General features: G+C 35.8%; 1 protein-coding gene across 4 annotated transcripts in view; it reads left to right on the plus strand.

Annotated features, from left to right (window-relative positions):
* FANCC (FA complementation group C) overlaps window positions 1-16,721 on the plus strand; it is a 275,430-nt gene that overhangs the window by 210,304 nt on the left and 48,405 nt on the right. For all 4 annotated transcript variants that reach the window (XM_082401193.1, XM_082401194.1, XM_082401195.1 and 1 more), the window contains one exon: window positions 10,771-10,935. In XM_082401193.1, the coding sequence (XP_082257319.1) occupies window positions 10,771-10,935 (165 nt within the window). The remainder of the gene's footprint in view (window positions 1-10,770; window positions 10,936-16,721) is intronic.

Below are 16,721 nucleotides of genomic sequence, written 5' to 3' on the forward strand. Positions count from 1 at the left end.
TTACATAAAATTTCAAAACACTCAAAACAATACTTACATATAAAGTAAAAGTGTTAAAACTATTCAGAAATGATCTGCACCATTTTAGGGGAGTGCTAACTCCTGGAAGAGGAAATGGGATGAGAAGAAAGGTGTTCCAACTGTAATTGAAACATTTTATTTCTTAAAACATCAAATATAAATATTAATAAAATGTTAGCATTGTAAGATCTGGGCAGTGGGTATACAGTTGATGTTTAATAATTCTCTATGTTTTTGTATACGTCATAAGTTTTATAATTAAACTTTTAAAAACTAAAATGCAGTGTTACCTAGTAAAATGCTAAAAATTAGATAATATTCAAAATAAAGAAATGATTTCCTGCTTCCAGGTCTTGTTTCCAAAATAGCAGGTGTAGTTCATGAAAAAATAATCATCTTTAATCAGCCTTAGATTGCTTAGTATGTATTCCTCTCTGCAATTTTTCCCCTTTATTTACATATTTTTGCACTCTATCCATTATTTAATTATACTGGTCTCTTCAGACTTTTTTCTCAGAATTATTTGTGCTTTTCATGTTCTCAGTTTTGGACAAGAGAAGACAGCAGTTCAGAAAAGTGTCTAAACTCTGCTGACCACAATCAGGAGAGCCTGCTGGAAGATATTAGCAGATCCTCTCTTTATAGCTGAGGCTCCATTTGTAGCACATTGGGCCATTTTGTGGGGCAGGTTCATTTCCAAATTCATGACTGTTTCTTCATTAAGGATTTTTGTTTTTTAAAAACAACATAGACAAATTTCCTGGTGCAGAGCAAAGTCCACTGAAGGGAGTCCATGCTGGCACCCCAGCTGGCAGTAGCAGCAAGGATAAAATGGTGATTAATTTGGTTAGTAGTTAAGAGCATTCTTAGTCAAGGCAAATCTGTGATTTAATTAGTAAAATTCTTAACTGAATTTACCAGGAATATGAGATACCTGTGCTAATAGAATGTCCTCTAGACACTGACACATCTATACATTCCTAATTTGCTCTATTGAATGATGTTTTCTATGGAGTTTTTTTTTTTTTTTCCCTTTTTGGAGAGAATTTTAGAATTCAACAAGAGAAACTTCTTGTGGATATTTTTCTGAATGTGTTGTGTTTTTAGGGAAATTCAATCTCTTGGATTAGGTTCATTTATACTTACCAGAAGGTTGAATTTAAAAAGGAATTTGATACCCAACATACTTTTTGAGTCTCATAAAGAGAGAGAGCTTTGAAAATCCTACTTTGAAGACCTAAAACCAAGAAGTTCTCTTCTACCTCCAGAAAAGACCCGGGTCCATAAAACCTTGTGTGAGACTCAGAACTCTTAAGTCTACAGTTCTCTAGTGAATTATAAATTGAACCAAGTGTGTTCTTTTGTCTTGAGTAGGAACTGATCTTGTGAAATCAGTTAGTGGAATGGCATCATGATAATATTTGAAAGAGCTACCAAACATGCTGGAGCCATTACAGTTGTTGCTGTAATAAGTTATTATAATAATTAAAATATGTATCATAATAATGTGTTCGTCCTACTATATATCTGAAGTTATCTGTATATTTTTAATAAAAAAGTTTAATTTGAATACAGTATGGTGGGCAAAACTACTTTCTGATATACTTGAATCCGGATATTCCTATTATTTATGAAACTTGAGTTTTATCATTACTTTCCTTCTACTTGTATGGCTTCAAATGTTAAAACAACCAAAAGACTCTCAAACTTAAATCGCTTATAAATGATGCTATACTGCTTTTTTTTCTGGGGTTTGTTTTTTTATAGAGGGTTTCTACACTTTTTTTCTTTTTGCCACTTGAATGCTTAAAGTTCATTTCAAAAGATTTGAAAGCCTCATAGAAAATATACAAATTAATGTAATAACGTCAATGCATAAATTGTCAGTGGAACAAAAGGAGAAATTAGGAAAATCTGTTTGGTTCTTTTTGCATTATTTTTAGACGCCTGATAAACGGTCTTGTCATAGTGCTTTAAATAGAGTTTCACTTGCCACCAAGTAAAATCAACAATCCAATGACAGAATGTTTAGAATCTCTCTTGCTCTTTGCTACAAACTGTCTAGAAGGAGCAACATTGTGGACTTTCTGAGCATGATCAGTTTATCTTGTAGTTCTATGGTTTGCTGCAGATGGTTTGGAAACTTCAGTACAACCACATAGGAAGGATGTCTCCAGCAGTATATGGTTACCATTGAGCCTTCTGTAGTTGAATTCTTGTGCAGAAATCATTTGGAAGTGCTGCTCTGGCAATCAGTCAAGACCTAATGCTTAGTGTAATCCAGTCTGGAAAACATTGCGTAACTCTGGTTCAAGTTGGATCTCTGCTCTCTGGCACGCTTCTGCCAAAAGAGGGAGCCTTGAAGGCTGTGAGCACTTTGCAGCCCTTCAGAAGATTATCATTTGGCCTGCCTGCATTTTGGTAGAACCAAGAGCTACCTCAGTTTACCTGAGACTTTAGAATTTTTCAGGAAAATTATCTTGGATTATTTTCAGTCTAATGGGAGATACAATCTGCAGCCCATAAGCTTCAGTGCTTGATAAATGCCCTTGGTGCTGAGGTCATCTTTTCCACCCACTCAGTCACCAGTGATAGTCTCTGACTCTCTTCCTTTTTTTTAAGATAATGAGAGAAAAGTTGTACTTATAGGTCTTTTAAAGAGGAGGACTGATGAGTTAAGGCTGTGGAGGCAAGATCACCATCTCTGTCCTCCTATATTTCAGAGTTCTGGATTTATTATGAGTGCATGTAATTCTCAGGGTTTTTTTTCAATTTCTCAAACATTCATAGAGCCCTTGCTCTATACAAAATATTTCGCTTGATTCTGTGCAAAATATGCATACAAAAAAGCATCCTACATCACACACAAACACAACTTTCCCTTCTCTTACCCTACCCAGTAAGCTCATATATTCCAAAAATTTAAGGTATTTACAACTCAAGATAAATATGTCTTTTTGTTAACAACTTAGATGATAGACTCAAAAACACATGAATTAATTTTAGGTCTGAAACCACCTAGATGGTAAGTTAGAGAAAGATGATAGAGCGCTGTGGAAGATAAATGCTGTCGAAGAGACCTCAGTCATTTAGGAAAATGGTAAAGAGCAAGAAGTGAGTTTCAGAAAGGGTGAATATTTAAAGAGAAAAGACAAACTGTTTGCACAAAAGAAGATATCATTGTGTAGTTCGACAAAAAAATTATGAGAATGTTACTCTTGATTATCAAGAAAATAATACAGCTAAACTAATAATTTGTAGGAATTAATTAATAAAAGTATAAACCTGAAATGCAGTTCTATCATGTTTCCTTAAAGTGTTCAGATTATTGCTAGAGATTGATATCTAGTTCTGGGGACTGCTATTAAAGTGTAGAGCAGTGTTTCTCAAACTTCAATGTGTGTAAGATTCCCCTGGAAAAATGTAAACGGTTTTCTTGGCCTTACTCCCAGGGATGCTGATACTGCTGATTCCCAGGACCATACTTTGAGTAGCTCTGCAGTAGAGAACTTGGACAGATCCTAAAGACTAAGTGCAAGACCTATGAGTAATAGCAACTCTAATAATCTAGCCAGGAGATTAAGATGAAAATGTAATTTAAAAAATTAAGTCAAGTGATGAACTAAGCACCTGAATGTCCTAGCATTCTTTTTATGCTTCCGACCTCTAGAAATTACAGGGAAATTTTAACAATTAAATATATAATATTGTGAAATAAGGGGGGCTTTTGATGACCCACAAACTGTGAGAAAGGCTTAAAATGGTTGGTAGTGGGATATTTTTTAAGGCAAATATCACATCCCAGAAAGCTTGCAAGAGGGTTACTTTGGGGGTGGATTCAAGGAGTAGGAGGGTACATGGCAGCCAACAAGATACCTGTTAAGAGTACTGCAGTAATAGCAGCCAGCTGACTAGTCCCTCATACACTCCTCCAACTCATCCGCTGCCCCCAAAAAAGAGACAACAAAGGTGTCCTGTTTCCCACAAGAATGGGAGAGGAGGCTTTGGAGGAGAACAAGCACCGGATGGCTGTCAACTCCCAGCAGTGTGGGGATGCTGTAACGCCCAGAATGCAGTTTATTGGCAGCCCCGGCTAGCACCGAGTCCTGACCCTTGACCAAGTACTGGAGGCGAGCTGCACTGAACAGAGCACTCACGGAGAGACGAACATGGAACCCCAAATGCCAGAAAGAGCAAATAAACGAAAATCACCAGACATTCATGAAAAGTTGACACCATAAGGGAAAAATGAACCAAATGCAACAAACAGAAAATGCAAATGTACCAATTATATGCATTCCCAAGGACAAGCAAATGGATTTTTTAAATAAAAAATGAATAATTAATTATCTTAAAAATAGTAAGAGAAACTGTCAAATCCTTGAAGTAGGAATAAGCTGAGGTTTTTTCTAAAGAGACTTACAGGGGGAAAAAAAAGAAAACTCAATAAACAGGAGTTTATTGAGTTTATGAATAGGAGATAAAGCTAAATATTAACAAACAATGACTCCAAAGATAGAGCTGAGTAGTTCTCCTAGGATATGATACAAAAGGACAAAGAAATGGAAAGTAAGAAAAGTGTTTTTTGTTTTTTTATAACTTTTAATACAGAGATCAAAAGGGGTGTCAAGGAAGATGGTGGATTAGGAAGTGCCAGGAAGCCATCTCTTGACCTAGACAAAAATTTCATTGACAGGATCTGTTTGATATAACTATTTTAGTACTCTAGTCTGTTTGAGGACTTTCAGCTTTCAGGGTAAGGCTTGGCCAGTAAATTGTGGATAATTTCAGCCCTTCTCATGGTAGAGACCACCCATCACCAACCCCCTAGACCTATGGCAGGCAGCTCTACCTGCATTCCTAGATAGGCTTGGAGGAAAAAGGGTGAGCAGCGCTTGATAAATTTTGGTGTAGTATCAAAGGAGAATATGTGTAATTGTGTGAAGAAGCTACTATAATAGTCCTGCCTTTTAAAACTACATATCTATGTGGGGCTAGACTCTCCATATAATTCAACCAAAAAAAAACGTATTGCAACAAATTAAATGCAGAAGTAAACATAAGAATCCAGCTGTCTTCTTTCAAGCCATATAGGAAAGAAATTTGCAAACATATAAAAGAGTGCCGGGCATCCCTGGTGGCGCAGTGGTTAACAATCCACCTGCCAATGCAGGGGACACGGGTTTGAGCCCTGGTCCGGGAAGATCCCACGTGTTGCGGAGCAAATAAGCCCGTGCTCCACAACTACTGAGCCTGCGCTCTAGCGCCCTCAAGCCACAACTACTGAAGCCCGCACGCCTAGAGCCCGTGCTCTGCAACAAGAGAAACCACCGCAATGAGAAGCCCGCGCACTGCAACAAAGAGTAGCCCCCGCTCACCGCAACTAGAGAAAGCCTGTGTGCAGCAACGAAGACCCAACACAGCCAAAAATAAATAAATAAAATAAATAAATTTAAAAAAATAAAAGAACTTTCAATTGAGAATCAAGTAACTAAGAGATCCAGTTTTACCAAGAATTTTTTTTTAAAAAAGTGCTACTCTTCTCACTAAATATTTTTGTTTTGTAAAATATAGTAATTTTTCAACAAAAATGTTATTCATGTTAACACCTAATGGATTTATTATTGTTACTTTTAGTGAATTGATAAATACTTTTAGGTGTCTTTGTTTTAATTTCAAATATGAGTATCAATAGTTATAACCTCAGAAACAAAAGCTGTTTGGTCTTTCAGTAATTTTTAAGGGTTTTTGAAACTCAAAAAGTCTAAAAACTACTGTCCTATAGTGAAGATCACAGTCAGCTTTCCCCACCCATGCACATATTACTCACTACTGGGTTTTTAGTGCCTGACTGTTAAATATAAGATGACAGGCCATAACTTCTGTTCCACTAGCAGCTCACCTCTTTGGGCCCAACTCAGAAACAAGAACCAGAAATGTAATCTTTCTCAGGCTGGTCAAGCCAGACTATTGCTGAAATAATTGAAAGTAAAGCCTTAGTTACTGCCCGTTTCTACTTTTCCAAAAGTACTGCATCACTTCATTTATCATAGGTAGCGGCCCCTGTTCCTTTTAGTCCAGCAAAGTCAAGCTACGGGAGCCCTTAAAATGGTGGGAATTCACATTGGGTTTGTGGAGTGTAGTATCGAAAGCCTTAGTTATAACACATTAAGCCTATAATTACACTCTGATTTGATGTTATTTCTGATATTTGGCACTTGTCAAAATGCAATTTTCCCTTCTTTTCTTTTTCTTCTTCTTTTTTTTTTTTTTTTTTTTTGGTGCAGATGATTGAACAGAGTCTTCCCTGTTTATTTGGTGCAGTGAAGTATAGAAGATAAAATGGGGGAAGGAGAAATGATCACCTTTAACAAGATTAATTTTTAAATGTTTTTATATATATTTGAAATTGTTAAATTGGTTTTGCTGAAACAGAATTTCACCCTTGAGATGCTATTTGAATGTTGGTTTCAATAAAGATTCTTGAAAGTGTTAAGTAAAATAAAATAAATTGAGATATATATATATTTAAGATGTTTAAAAAAAAAGATGACAGGCAATGGTCACTACATATTTAAGGAAATATATTAAGCATATAGTATTGAAAGTAGAAACCAGTAAAAATAAAGAAAAAAAGATTATTTAAAGAAAAGATCATCTAAAATAAATTCATGTCAATGTCCCCATTAAGGGACTTCCCTGGTGGTCCAGTGGTAAAGAATCCACCTTCAAATGCAGGGGATGTGGTTTTAATCCCTGCTCGGGGAGCTAAGATCCCACATGCCACGGGGCAACTAAGCCCGTGTGCCACAACTACTGAGCCTGCCCGCCTCAACTGGAGAGCCACGTGCCACAAACTACAGAGCCCACGTGCTCTGGAGCCTGCTGCGCCACAACTAAAGAGAGAAAAAAACTGCACGCCACAACTAGAGAGAAGCCCACACACCGCAACAAAAAGATCCTGCCTGTCGCCACTAAGACCCAACTCAGCCAAAAAAAAAAAAGTCCCCATTAAAATAAAAGGTAATATTATGTCCACTAAACAAGAGCAGAATACCAGCTAGACTCACAGATATAGAGAACAAACTAGTGGTTACCAGTGGGGAGATGGAAGGGGAGAGGGGCAATGTAGGAGTAGGGGAGTAAGAGATACAAGCTATTAGGTATAAAATAAGCTACAAGGATATATTGTACAACCTGGAGAATATAGCCAATATTTTATAATAACTATAAATGAAGTATAACCTTTAAAAATTGTGAGTCACTATATTGTACACCTGTAACTTACATAATATTATACAGCAGCTATACTTCAATAAAAAATAAATTAATAAAGGAGTCCTAAGACAAAAATAAAATTTAAAAAAAGAACAGAATGCTATTTAAAAAAAAAAAAAAGAAACATCCAGAGAATGAAGAAAATAGTTCTTGGAAATTAATAATGAGAGAGTGGTAATTAAAAACATAATAAAAGATTGGAAGGTAAAGTTGAACAATTCTTTCAAAATCTAGAGCAAAAAAACCAAGGGATGAAAAATAAGAAAGAAAAGATAAGAGAGAACTGTCTAGGAAGTTCAATATCCAAAAAATCAGAGTCCCCAGAAAGAGAGAACGGAGAAAAGAATAGGAAGGAAATCATCAAAGAAATAATTCAAAAGATCTTTCTGGATTTAAGGGCCACTGAATGTCCAGCACAATGAATAGAAATAAATCCATACCAAGACACATCAATGTGAAATTTCTAAGGGGATATCCAAAAGCCTCCAGGTAGTAAAAACAGGACTTATATAAAGGGTCAGGATTCATAACAGCATGGGACTTCTCAGGAACAACACTGAAATTTAAAGGATAGTAGAACCACACTTTCATAATTCTGTAGAAAAATTACCAGAATTCTATAATCTGCCAAAGTATCAATCAAGTATGAGAGTAAAATACTGATATTTTCAAACATGCAAGGTCTCAAATACTTTACCTCTCTTGTACCTTTTCTCATGTAAGAAGAATGAACCAAGAAAGAAGATATGGGATCCAAGAGAGAAGTGAAGGAAATCCCTATGGTAGAGGTCCCACGATAACTGTACAGAGGGAGTAAAAAGCAACCTGTTCAGATTGGAACAGGTCAGAAGGTTCTAGGAGAAATTTCTTATAAGAAGATGAAAATGGCAGAATATCAGATATGTTTGAATGTATTGCAAGGAGATTACATACTTGGGTGGGAGTTTAACGTTAAAATAATCATCAGTGCCAAAAAAAAAAGAAAAAAGCAAACAAGCAAGCCAAGTAATAGTCACTAAACCCACAGAAAACATATTGAATATCTAAAGCATGAGTTAGGCTTGAAAGTGGTTGCCTCTGAGATCAGAAAATGGGAGTGGGAGTGCTCGTTCAAAAGCTGCTGTTTTTTCATAAGTTTTGAAGAGCTATTTGACTACTTAAGGTAGTTGTATCTGTAAGTTTGATAAAACTAAAACATAAGTTAAAAAAAAAAAAAGACTAACATCCCAGGTTCTTACACTGGTCTCTTCAAAACCTGCCTTCCTCCTCCCCCCACCCCCCGCATTCACTGTGGACTTGCCACCTCGGACTCTGTTGTACTTAGATACTCCAGGCCTTCGTGTTTGCTTTGCATCTGCCTGTGACATTCTTCTCCCACATACATATATGGTTTGTTCATACACTTCCTTTAGATCTCTGCTTAAATGCTCCCCTCAGTAAATTCTTGCCCTCTCTTACCCCTCAGTGTACTTTACTTTCATTATGGCACTTGATATCATCTGGCATTTTATGCTTTTCATTACTAAGCTTTGTCTTGTCTTTGCTTCTGTAGCACTACCACTGCAAACAGATTTGAATATAGTAAGGGTTCAAAAAATATTTATTAGATGAATAAATAGGACAAATATACAAAAATTTAAAAACAAATTCACTGAAGCAGAAATACAAGTGGGTAACAAACAAATATTCAATCTCAAAAAATATCAGGGAAATGCAGATGAAAGTAATGGGATAATTTTTGCCCAGATTAGGAAGAAATAAAAATATCCAGAATAATATCACTGTCAGGGGTAGAAAAGTAAATTGGTAGTCTTTTGGAAAGCAATTCAATATGCAGATATTCACATGGGGGCACAAACAGGCATGTGCAAGGATACTGCTGCAGCAGTATTTCATAGTGAAAAATTAGAAACAACCTAAATGCCCATAAATGGAGATACTGTTAAATTACAAAACATATATTTTAATAATAGGCAGCAAGTAAAAATAGAAATGAGTGACAGCTATATGTTCTATATTGTGGTTTCATTTGTGTTTCACAAAAAACTAAATTTGTAGATTTATGGTTTTATATGAAGATACCTAAAGAATGATCTAATAGCATACATCCCAAACTTTCATTTTCCTGATTTCTAGTTGTTCATTTATTCATTTAATATCTGTTTCTGGAGCTATAAGTAGGAGTTGTCCCTACATACTAGGAATAGAGGAGTGAGCAAAATAGGAAAAGTGCCTGCCCTTACAGAGTGGATGTCCTAGCAGGAAGAAACAGACCATGAACAATAAACAAGCAAATACATTATAGGTCAGGTGATGAAAAGTACTGTGAAGAAAAGTAAAACAGGGTAAGAGAGATAGGAAGAACACAGTGAGATAAGAGGACACTTGCTATGTTTAGCTCTGCTGTCAGTGGAGCTTTCTGCAGTAATGGACAAGCCTTGTGAATTTGCACTGTGATACAGTAAACCACTAGCCTCATGTAGCTGTTGGAACTCTTGATCTGTGCTAGTGCAACTGAGGAATGGAATTTAAGTTTCATTTCATTCCAATTAATTTAAATTTAAGTTGCCATATGTGGCTGATTGCTACCATATTAGCCAGTGCATTTATATGGGATGGTCAGGGAACTCCCCTACATAAAGCAAGATTTGAGCTGAGACCTATACGAGATGAAGGAGCTAACCATGTGTTCCAGGCAGAATGAACAACAGGACCTTATCTGGAGTAGTCAGAGGCTGGAAAGGCCAGAGCAGAATGGGCAAGGTAAGAGTGGAAAGAGATGAAGCCAGAGAAACAGAGGGGGGCCCGCCATGGAAGGCCTTGGCAACTAATATAAGACTTGGCTTGTTCTCTGTGTGAGGTGGAAAGCCATTGAGCAGACAAGTGAAGTGATCTGAATTTTTAGGGGGTCTGTACCTGTTCCAATGGTAGACAAGGCAGGTGAGGGCAGAAGCAGGGAGAAAATTAGGAGGATCCTACAGTAACCCAGGCTGGAGGTGATGGTGAATTAGGGGGTAGTGATGGATGTGTAGAGAAGTAATGAAATGAACTGATGGTATTAACCACTGGATCAGATAAGGGGCAGGAGAGAAAAAGGAGGAATCAAGGATGGACTTAAGGGTTTGGGCTTGAGCAAATGAGATAGGGAGTACTGGGGGAAGAGAACATTTGGGGAAGGAATTCAAGTTCTATTTTGGGCACAGTAAGCTGGAGGTGCCTATAGAGGGTTAAGCCACAGTCCTGACAGTGAGGGAGATCAAAATGGGAACTGCAGCTAAAGGGTTTCTTCCTAGAGAACTATGTAAGAGAATAGAGGTCGTAGATGGTGTTAGGGTTCGCCTTTTTATATGAGGGGCAAAGCAAGTGACCTGTCATGAACCTTTTTAACATGAAGATTTTATATGCCTTTAACTATCAGTACCTGTAGCTCTAAGATTTGGATACTTATTTCTCATTTTATTTATTCCATAGAATGGCTCCTGAACGAGTAAGGTCCTTGTCACGAGTTTGTGTCCCACTTGTTACTCTGCCAGATTTTGAACCATTGGTGGAGGCTCTGCTCACCTACCATGGACATGAACCTCAAGAAGTGCTCTGGCCTGAGTTCTGTGATGCTGTGAATGAGGCTTTTTTGCTGTAAGTGATGACCATTTACCTTATCATCCAATTTTGTTTTTCCTTTTCTTAGAATACTTTAGTATGTTGGAAATGCAATTTTCAAATGTTTTGGTCTCAGTACCACTTTACATTCCTAAAAATTATTGAGGATCTCAGTGAGCTTTCTAAAAAATGTGGGTTCTATCTATCAATATTTACCATATTTGAAGTTAAAACAAAAGTTTAAAAAATATTTATCACTTCATTTTAAAATAACAATAAATTGATTACATGTTAATACAAATAGCATATTTTTAATGAAAAACAGTGGCCTTTTCCAAGAAAAAAATTGTCTAACAAGAGTGGCATTGTTTTCACATTTTTGCAAACCTCTTTATGTTTGACTTAAAAGAAGACAGGTTCTCACAGATATTTCTGTATTCAGTCTGGTGCAATATGTTTTTTTGGTTGAGATATATGAAGAAAATCCAGCTTCACACAGATATGTACTTGTTAAAGACATATTTTAATAACCATCTCAGGTAATTGTGGATATTCGACGTGGATACCTCACCAAAAATTGAAAATGGTGGTTTTTTAAAGGTTAGTTGCAATGTGGAATCTGAAATTATATCAATGAGCTGTTCATGCTATTACATTAAAACCAATTGGTCAGCCTTGCATTTTTAATGGATCTTATTTTATAGCTTCATACATGGTTCATTTGGAAAATATTGGTTCATTAAGTTAGGCAGATCTTCCAAACATTGACATATTTCATTTTATACTATCAAAATTTACATTCATTCACCACCAGTCTCATCAGAAATATAAGTGTTGGGAAGCTGTAAAGCTCACATTGGTGAAAGCAAATTTTCTAAGATTCTAATTTCTGAGCTTAAAAACTCAAATTTATCATTGGTTATAAATACTGTCAGTTGTTTTCCTTAGTGTACTAGGGTCACTTCTCTAATTTTTGAGAAAGTATGTGCCAAATACTCAAGTCTGAATAACCATTGTTTGTCTGCCAGTCATTTTTTTCAAGTAAATTTCCAAGAAGGAAAAAAGTGGCTAGTTGATCTTATAGCTCAGCAAGTTGCCCAAGTGCTTCTCCTCTAGACAGTCATCGTTTTTTGGTATGTAGCAGAAATGCTTTATGCATACCTTTTCACCACACAGAATTTTTTTAATTGAAAGTATCCTCAAGGGTAAAATTTAATGAAATCAATATTTTATATTAATATTTTTCATGAAATGCATTTTTATGTGAAACTGGCAGTGTTTTTACTGTGAGTATGTAGTCGTAAAGAATACAGTGACTACTGTCCCTGCTTTGATTTGTGTTAGGCATAGCAGTTTTACTCACTATTGCTTTTGCACTATGAATGCATATGTCAACACAGTTGTTCTAGGAAAACCATGAGATTCAGCATAGTTACTCAGCACTTCAAGTATGTCTGTACCACATGTGTGTATTGCCAAGTTCACCTAAAAAAACTCCTGTCCTTAGTTGGTGCTAATACCAGATGAATACAAGCAACACAACTTGTCCAGCCATATCTAGAGATTCAATTTTAAGGCAGAAGTACAGTTCTGTTGATGAAATATTAACTTATCACATACACATTTGAATTATTTAATTCCTTTTTGTTTAGATTCTGAATGATTGGTCTCAAGTTGCTGCTGCAATTAATTAACACTATAATAGTACTTGAAAACATTCTATTGAATAAGACACAGTAAGGTAAATTATTAACATCTATAAAGCCAAGGGAAAAATAACTTTCCTCATATTTGTTTTTCATTTACAGTTTAGCGCATTACTTTGGAGTAGATGTCCCACTCTCAAAAGTCAGAGAAATCTCTGACGTTTTGGTTTCATCTTTTCCTGATGAAACACGTGTGAGATGAGAAGAGAAATCTCTTAATTCTCCTTTGTAAAGCCAGGGGTCCATTTTTTTTTTTTTTTTTTTTTTTAATTTATTTATGGCCATGTTGGGTCTTCGTTTCTGTGCGCGGGCCTTCTCCAGCTGCGGCAAGCGGGGGCCACCCCTCATCGCGGTGCGCGGGCCTCTCACCACTGCGGCCTCTCTTGTTGCGGAGCACAGGCTCCAGACGCGCAGGCTCAGCAATCGTGGCTCACGGGCCCAGCTGCCCTGCGGCATGTGGGATCCTCCCAGACCAGGGCTCGAACCCGTGTCCCCTGCATGGGCAGGCAGATTCTCAACCACTGCGCCACCGGGGAAGCCCCAGGGGTCCATTTTTAATATAAGAAAATATATTATAAATAAATTTTATTTTTGAATAAAATATTAAATTCTAAAATAAATCTAAAAATATGTTATATAAAATTTGTAAAAATATATGAAACATAAAATATATTTATATCTACAATAATTTGGATAAAGTTTAGGAAAGTTTAAAAAAAAGTTTAATATTATTACCAAATAAGACAAAAATGCACTTGCTTCTTGTTATGTTTCCATATAGGCACAAGAGAAAATATCAGAATTTATATTAATTTATTACATTTTATTTTTTCCCAGCTTTATTGAGATATAAGTGACATATAACGTTGCATATGTTTAAGATGTACACTTTTATATTGCAAAATGACTACCACCATAGTGTTAGTTAACACCTCCCTCACATCACAGGATTACCATTTCTTTTTTTGTGATGAGAACATTTAAGATCCACTCTCTTAACAACTTTCAAATATGCAATACAGTATTATTGACTATAATCACCGTACTGTACATTATTAGATCCTCAGAACTTATAACTGGAAGTTTGTACTTTTTGATCAACATATTCCCATTTCTCCCACCCCCCAGTCCCTAATAACCATCATTCTAGTCTCTGTTTCTATGAGTTCAGCTTTTTTAGATTCCACATAAAGTGATATCATACTTGTGTTTCTCTTTCCAGCTTATTTCACTTAGCATAATGCCCTCAATATCCATCTATGTTATCACAGCCAAGAATTTCCTTCTTTCTCATGGCTAAATAATAGCCGATTTTGTGTATGTGTGTATATATATATACACACACACTATGTATATATAGCATATATATAACTAGATATAGATACAGATATATATACCACATCTTCTTTATTTATTCATCTATTGATAGACACTTAGGTTGTTTTCATATCTTGGCTGTTATGAATATACCATAATAAACGTGGGAGTGCAGATATCTATTTGATATCCTGTTTTCATTTCCTTTGAATATATACCCAGAAGTGGGATTGCTGGATCATGTGGTAGTTATAGTTTTAATTTTTTGAAGAACCACCATACTGTTTTCCATAGTGGCTGCACCAATTTGCATTCCCACCAACTGTGCACAAGGGTTCCCTTTTCTTTCTTTCTTTCATGGATTGTATCTTTTTTTTTTTTTATCTAAAAGGTCATCACCATCGCCAAACTCAATCATCTAGGTTTTCTCCTGTGTTATGTTCTAGGAGTTTTATAGTTTGTGGTTTAAATTTAGATTTAGGATCCATTTTCAAGTTAATTTTTATGAGGGATATAAGGTCTGTGTCTAGAATCAGATTTTTTGCATGTGGATGTCAAGTTATTCCAGCACCATGTGTTGAAAAGACAATCTTTACTGTATTACCTTTGCTCCTTTATCAAAAATCAATTGACTATACTTAGGTCTATTTCTGGTCTCTCTATTTGTTGCAGTGGTCTGTTTATCAATATCACACTGTCTTGATTACTGTAGCTTTGTGTAAATCTTGAAGTCAGGTGGTGTCAGTCCTCCAGCGTTGCTCTTCTCCTTCAATATTGTATTGGCTATTCTGGGTCTTTTGCCTCTCCATATAAACTTTAAAATCAGTTTGTTGATATCCACAAAATAACTTGTTGGGATTTTGATTGAGATTTCATTGAATCTATAGGTCAAATTGGGAAGAACTGAGATCTTGACAATATTGAGTCTTCCTATCCATGGATATCCTCCATTTAGGTAGTTCTTCTTTGATTTTGTTCATCAGAGTTTTGTATTTTTTCTACTCTAGATCTTGTACATATTTTGTAAGATTTATACATAATTATTTAATTTGGGAGGTACTTGGTGTCTTCTTTTTAATTTCAAACTCCACTTGTTCACTGCTGGTATGTAAGAAGGTGATTGGCTTTTGTATTTTAACTTGTATCCTGCTACTTTGCTCTAATTGCTTATTAGTTCCAGTTTTTTTATCAATTATTTTGGATTTTCTGCGTAGATAATCAGTTAATCTGTGAACAAAGACAGTTTTTATTTTTTTTTTATTTTTATTTTTATTTTAAAAAGATTTTTGGCTGTGTTGGGTCTTTGTTGCTGTGCGGGCTTTCTCTAGTTGCGGCAAGCGGTGGCTACTCTTTGTTGCGGTGCGTGGGCTTCTTGTTGTGGAGCACAGGCTCTAGGCACGTGGGCTTCAGTAGTTGTGGCTCGCGGGCTCTAGAGCGCAGGCTCAGTAGTTGTGGCGGATGGGCTTAGTTGCTCCACAGCATGTGGGATATTCCCAGACCACTCAAATTCCACTTGAGCATGATATTTAATTCTTTATACATTGTTGGATTCTAGTATTTTGTTGAGAATTTTTGCATCTATGATCATCAGAGATATTGGTCTCTAAGTTTTCTTTGCTTGTAATATCTTTGTCTGCTTTCAGACACTGGTATCAGTGTAATTCTGGCCTCATAGAATGAGTTAGGAAGTATTCCCTCAGCGTCTATCCTCCAAAAGAGATTGTAAAGAATTGGTATAATTTCATCCTTAAATGTTTAGTAGAATTCACCAGTGAATTTATCCAAGCCTGGTGCTTTCTGTTTTGAAAGGTTATTACTTATTCATTCCATTTCTCTTAAGAGATGTAGGCCTACTCATTTAGTCTTTTTCTTCTTGTGTGAGTTTTGGCAGATTGTGTCTTTCAAGTATTTGGTCCATTTCATTTAGGGTATCAAATTTGTTGGCATAAACTTGTTCAGAATACTCATTTATTATCCTTTTGATGCCTATAGGATCTGCAGTGATGTCTCCTCTTTCATTTCTGGCATTAGTAGTTTGTGCCCTCTCTTTTTTTCTTAGTTAGCCTGGCTAGTTGATTTTATTGGTGTTTTCCATAACCACCTTTTGGTTTCATTTATTTTCTCTATTGATTTCCTGTTTGCATTTTCATTTGATTTCAGCTCTAATTCTATTTTTTCTTCTACTTACTTCAGATTGAATTTGCTCTTCTTTTTCTAGTTACCTGAGTTGGAAACTTGGATTATTCATCTTAGATATTTCTTTTTTTTCTAAATATATATTCAGTGCTATAAATTTCCCTCTAAGAACTGCTTCACTGTATTCCACAAATTTTGATAAGTTATGTTTTCATTTTCATTTAGTTTAAAATAATTTTAAATTTCTCTGGAGGTTTCTTCTTTGATTTGTGTGTTACTTAGAACTATGTTATTAAATCTCCACATAATTTGAGATTTTCAAGTTAACTTTCTGTTATTGATTCCTAATTTAATTCCATTGTGGTCTGAGAACAGACATTATATGACTTTTGTTCTTTTAAATTTGTTAAGGTATGTTTTATAGCCCAGAATGGTCTGTCTTGGTGAATGTTCCATGTGAGCTTAAGAAGAATGTGTGTCTGCTGTGGTTGGATAAAGTAGTCTATAGATGACAATCATATTCACTTGATTGATGGTTTTGTTGCATTCAGCTATGTTCTTATAGATTTTCTGGCTGCTGGATCAGTCCATTTTTGATAGAGGGATGTTGAAGTCTCCAGCTATGATAGTAGATTCATCTATTTCTCTTTACACTTCCATTAG

The sequence above is a fragment of the Balaenoptera borealis genome (assembly GCF_965194805.1).
Source record: "Balaenoptera borealis genome assembly, chromosome: 8".
Classification (NCBI taxonomy): Eukaryota; Metazoa; Chordata; class Mammalia; order Artiodactyla; family Balaenopteridae; genus Balaenoptera; species Balaenoptera borealis.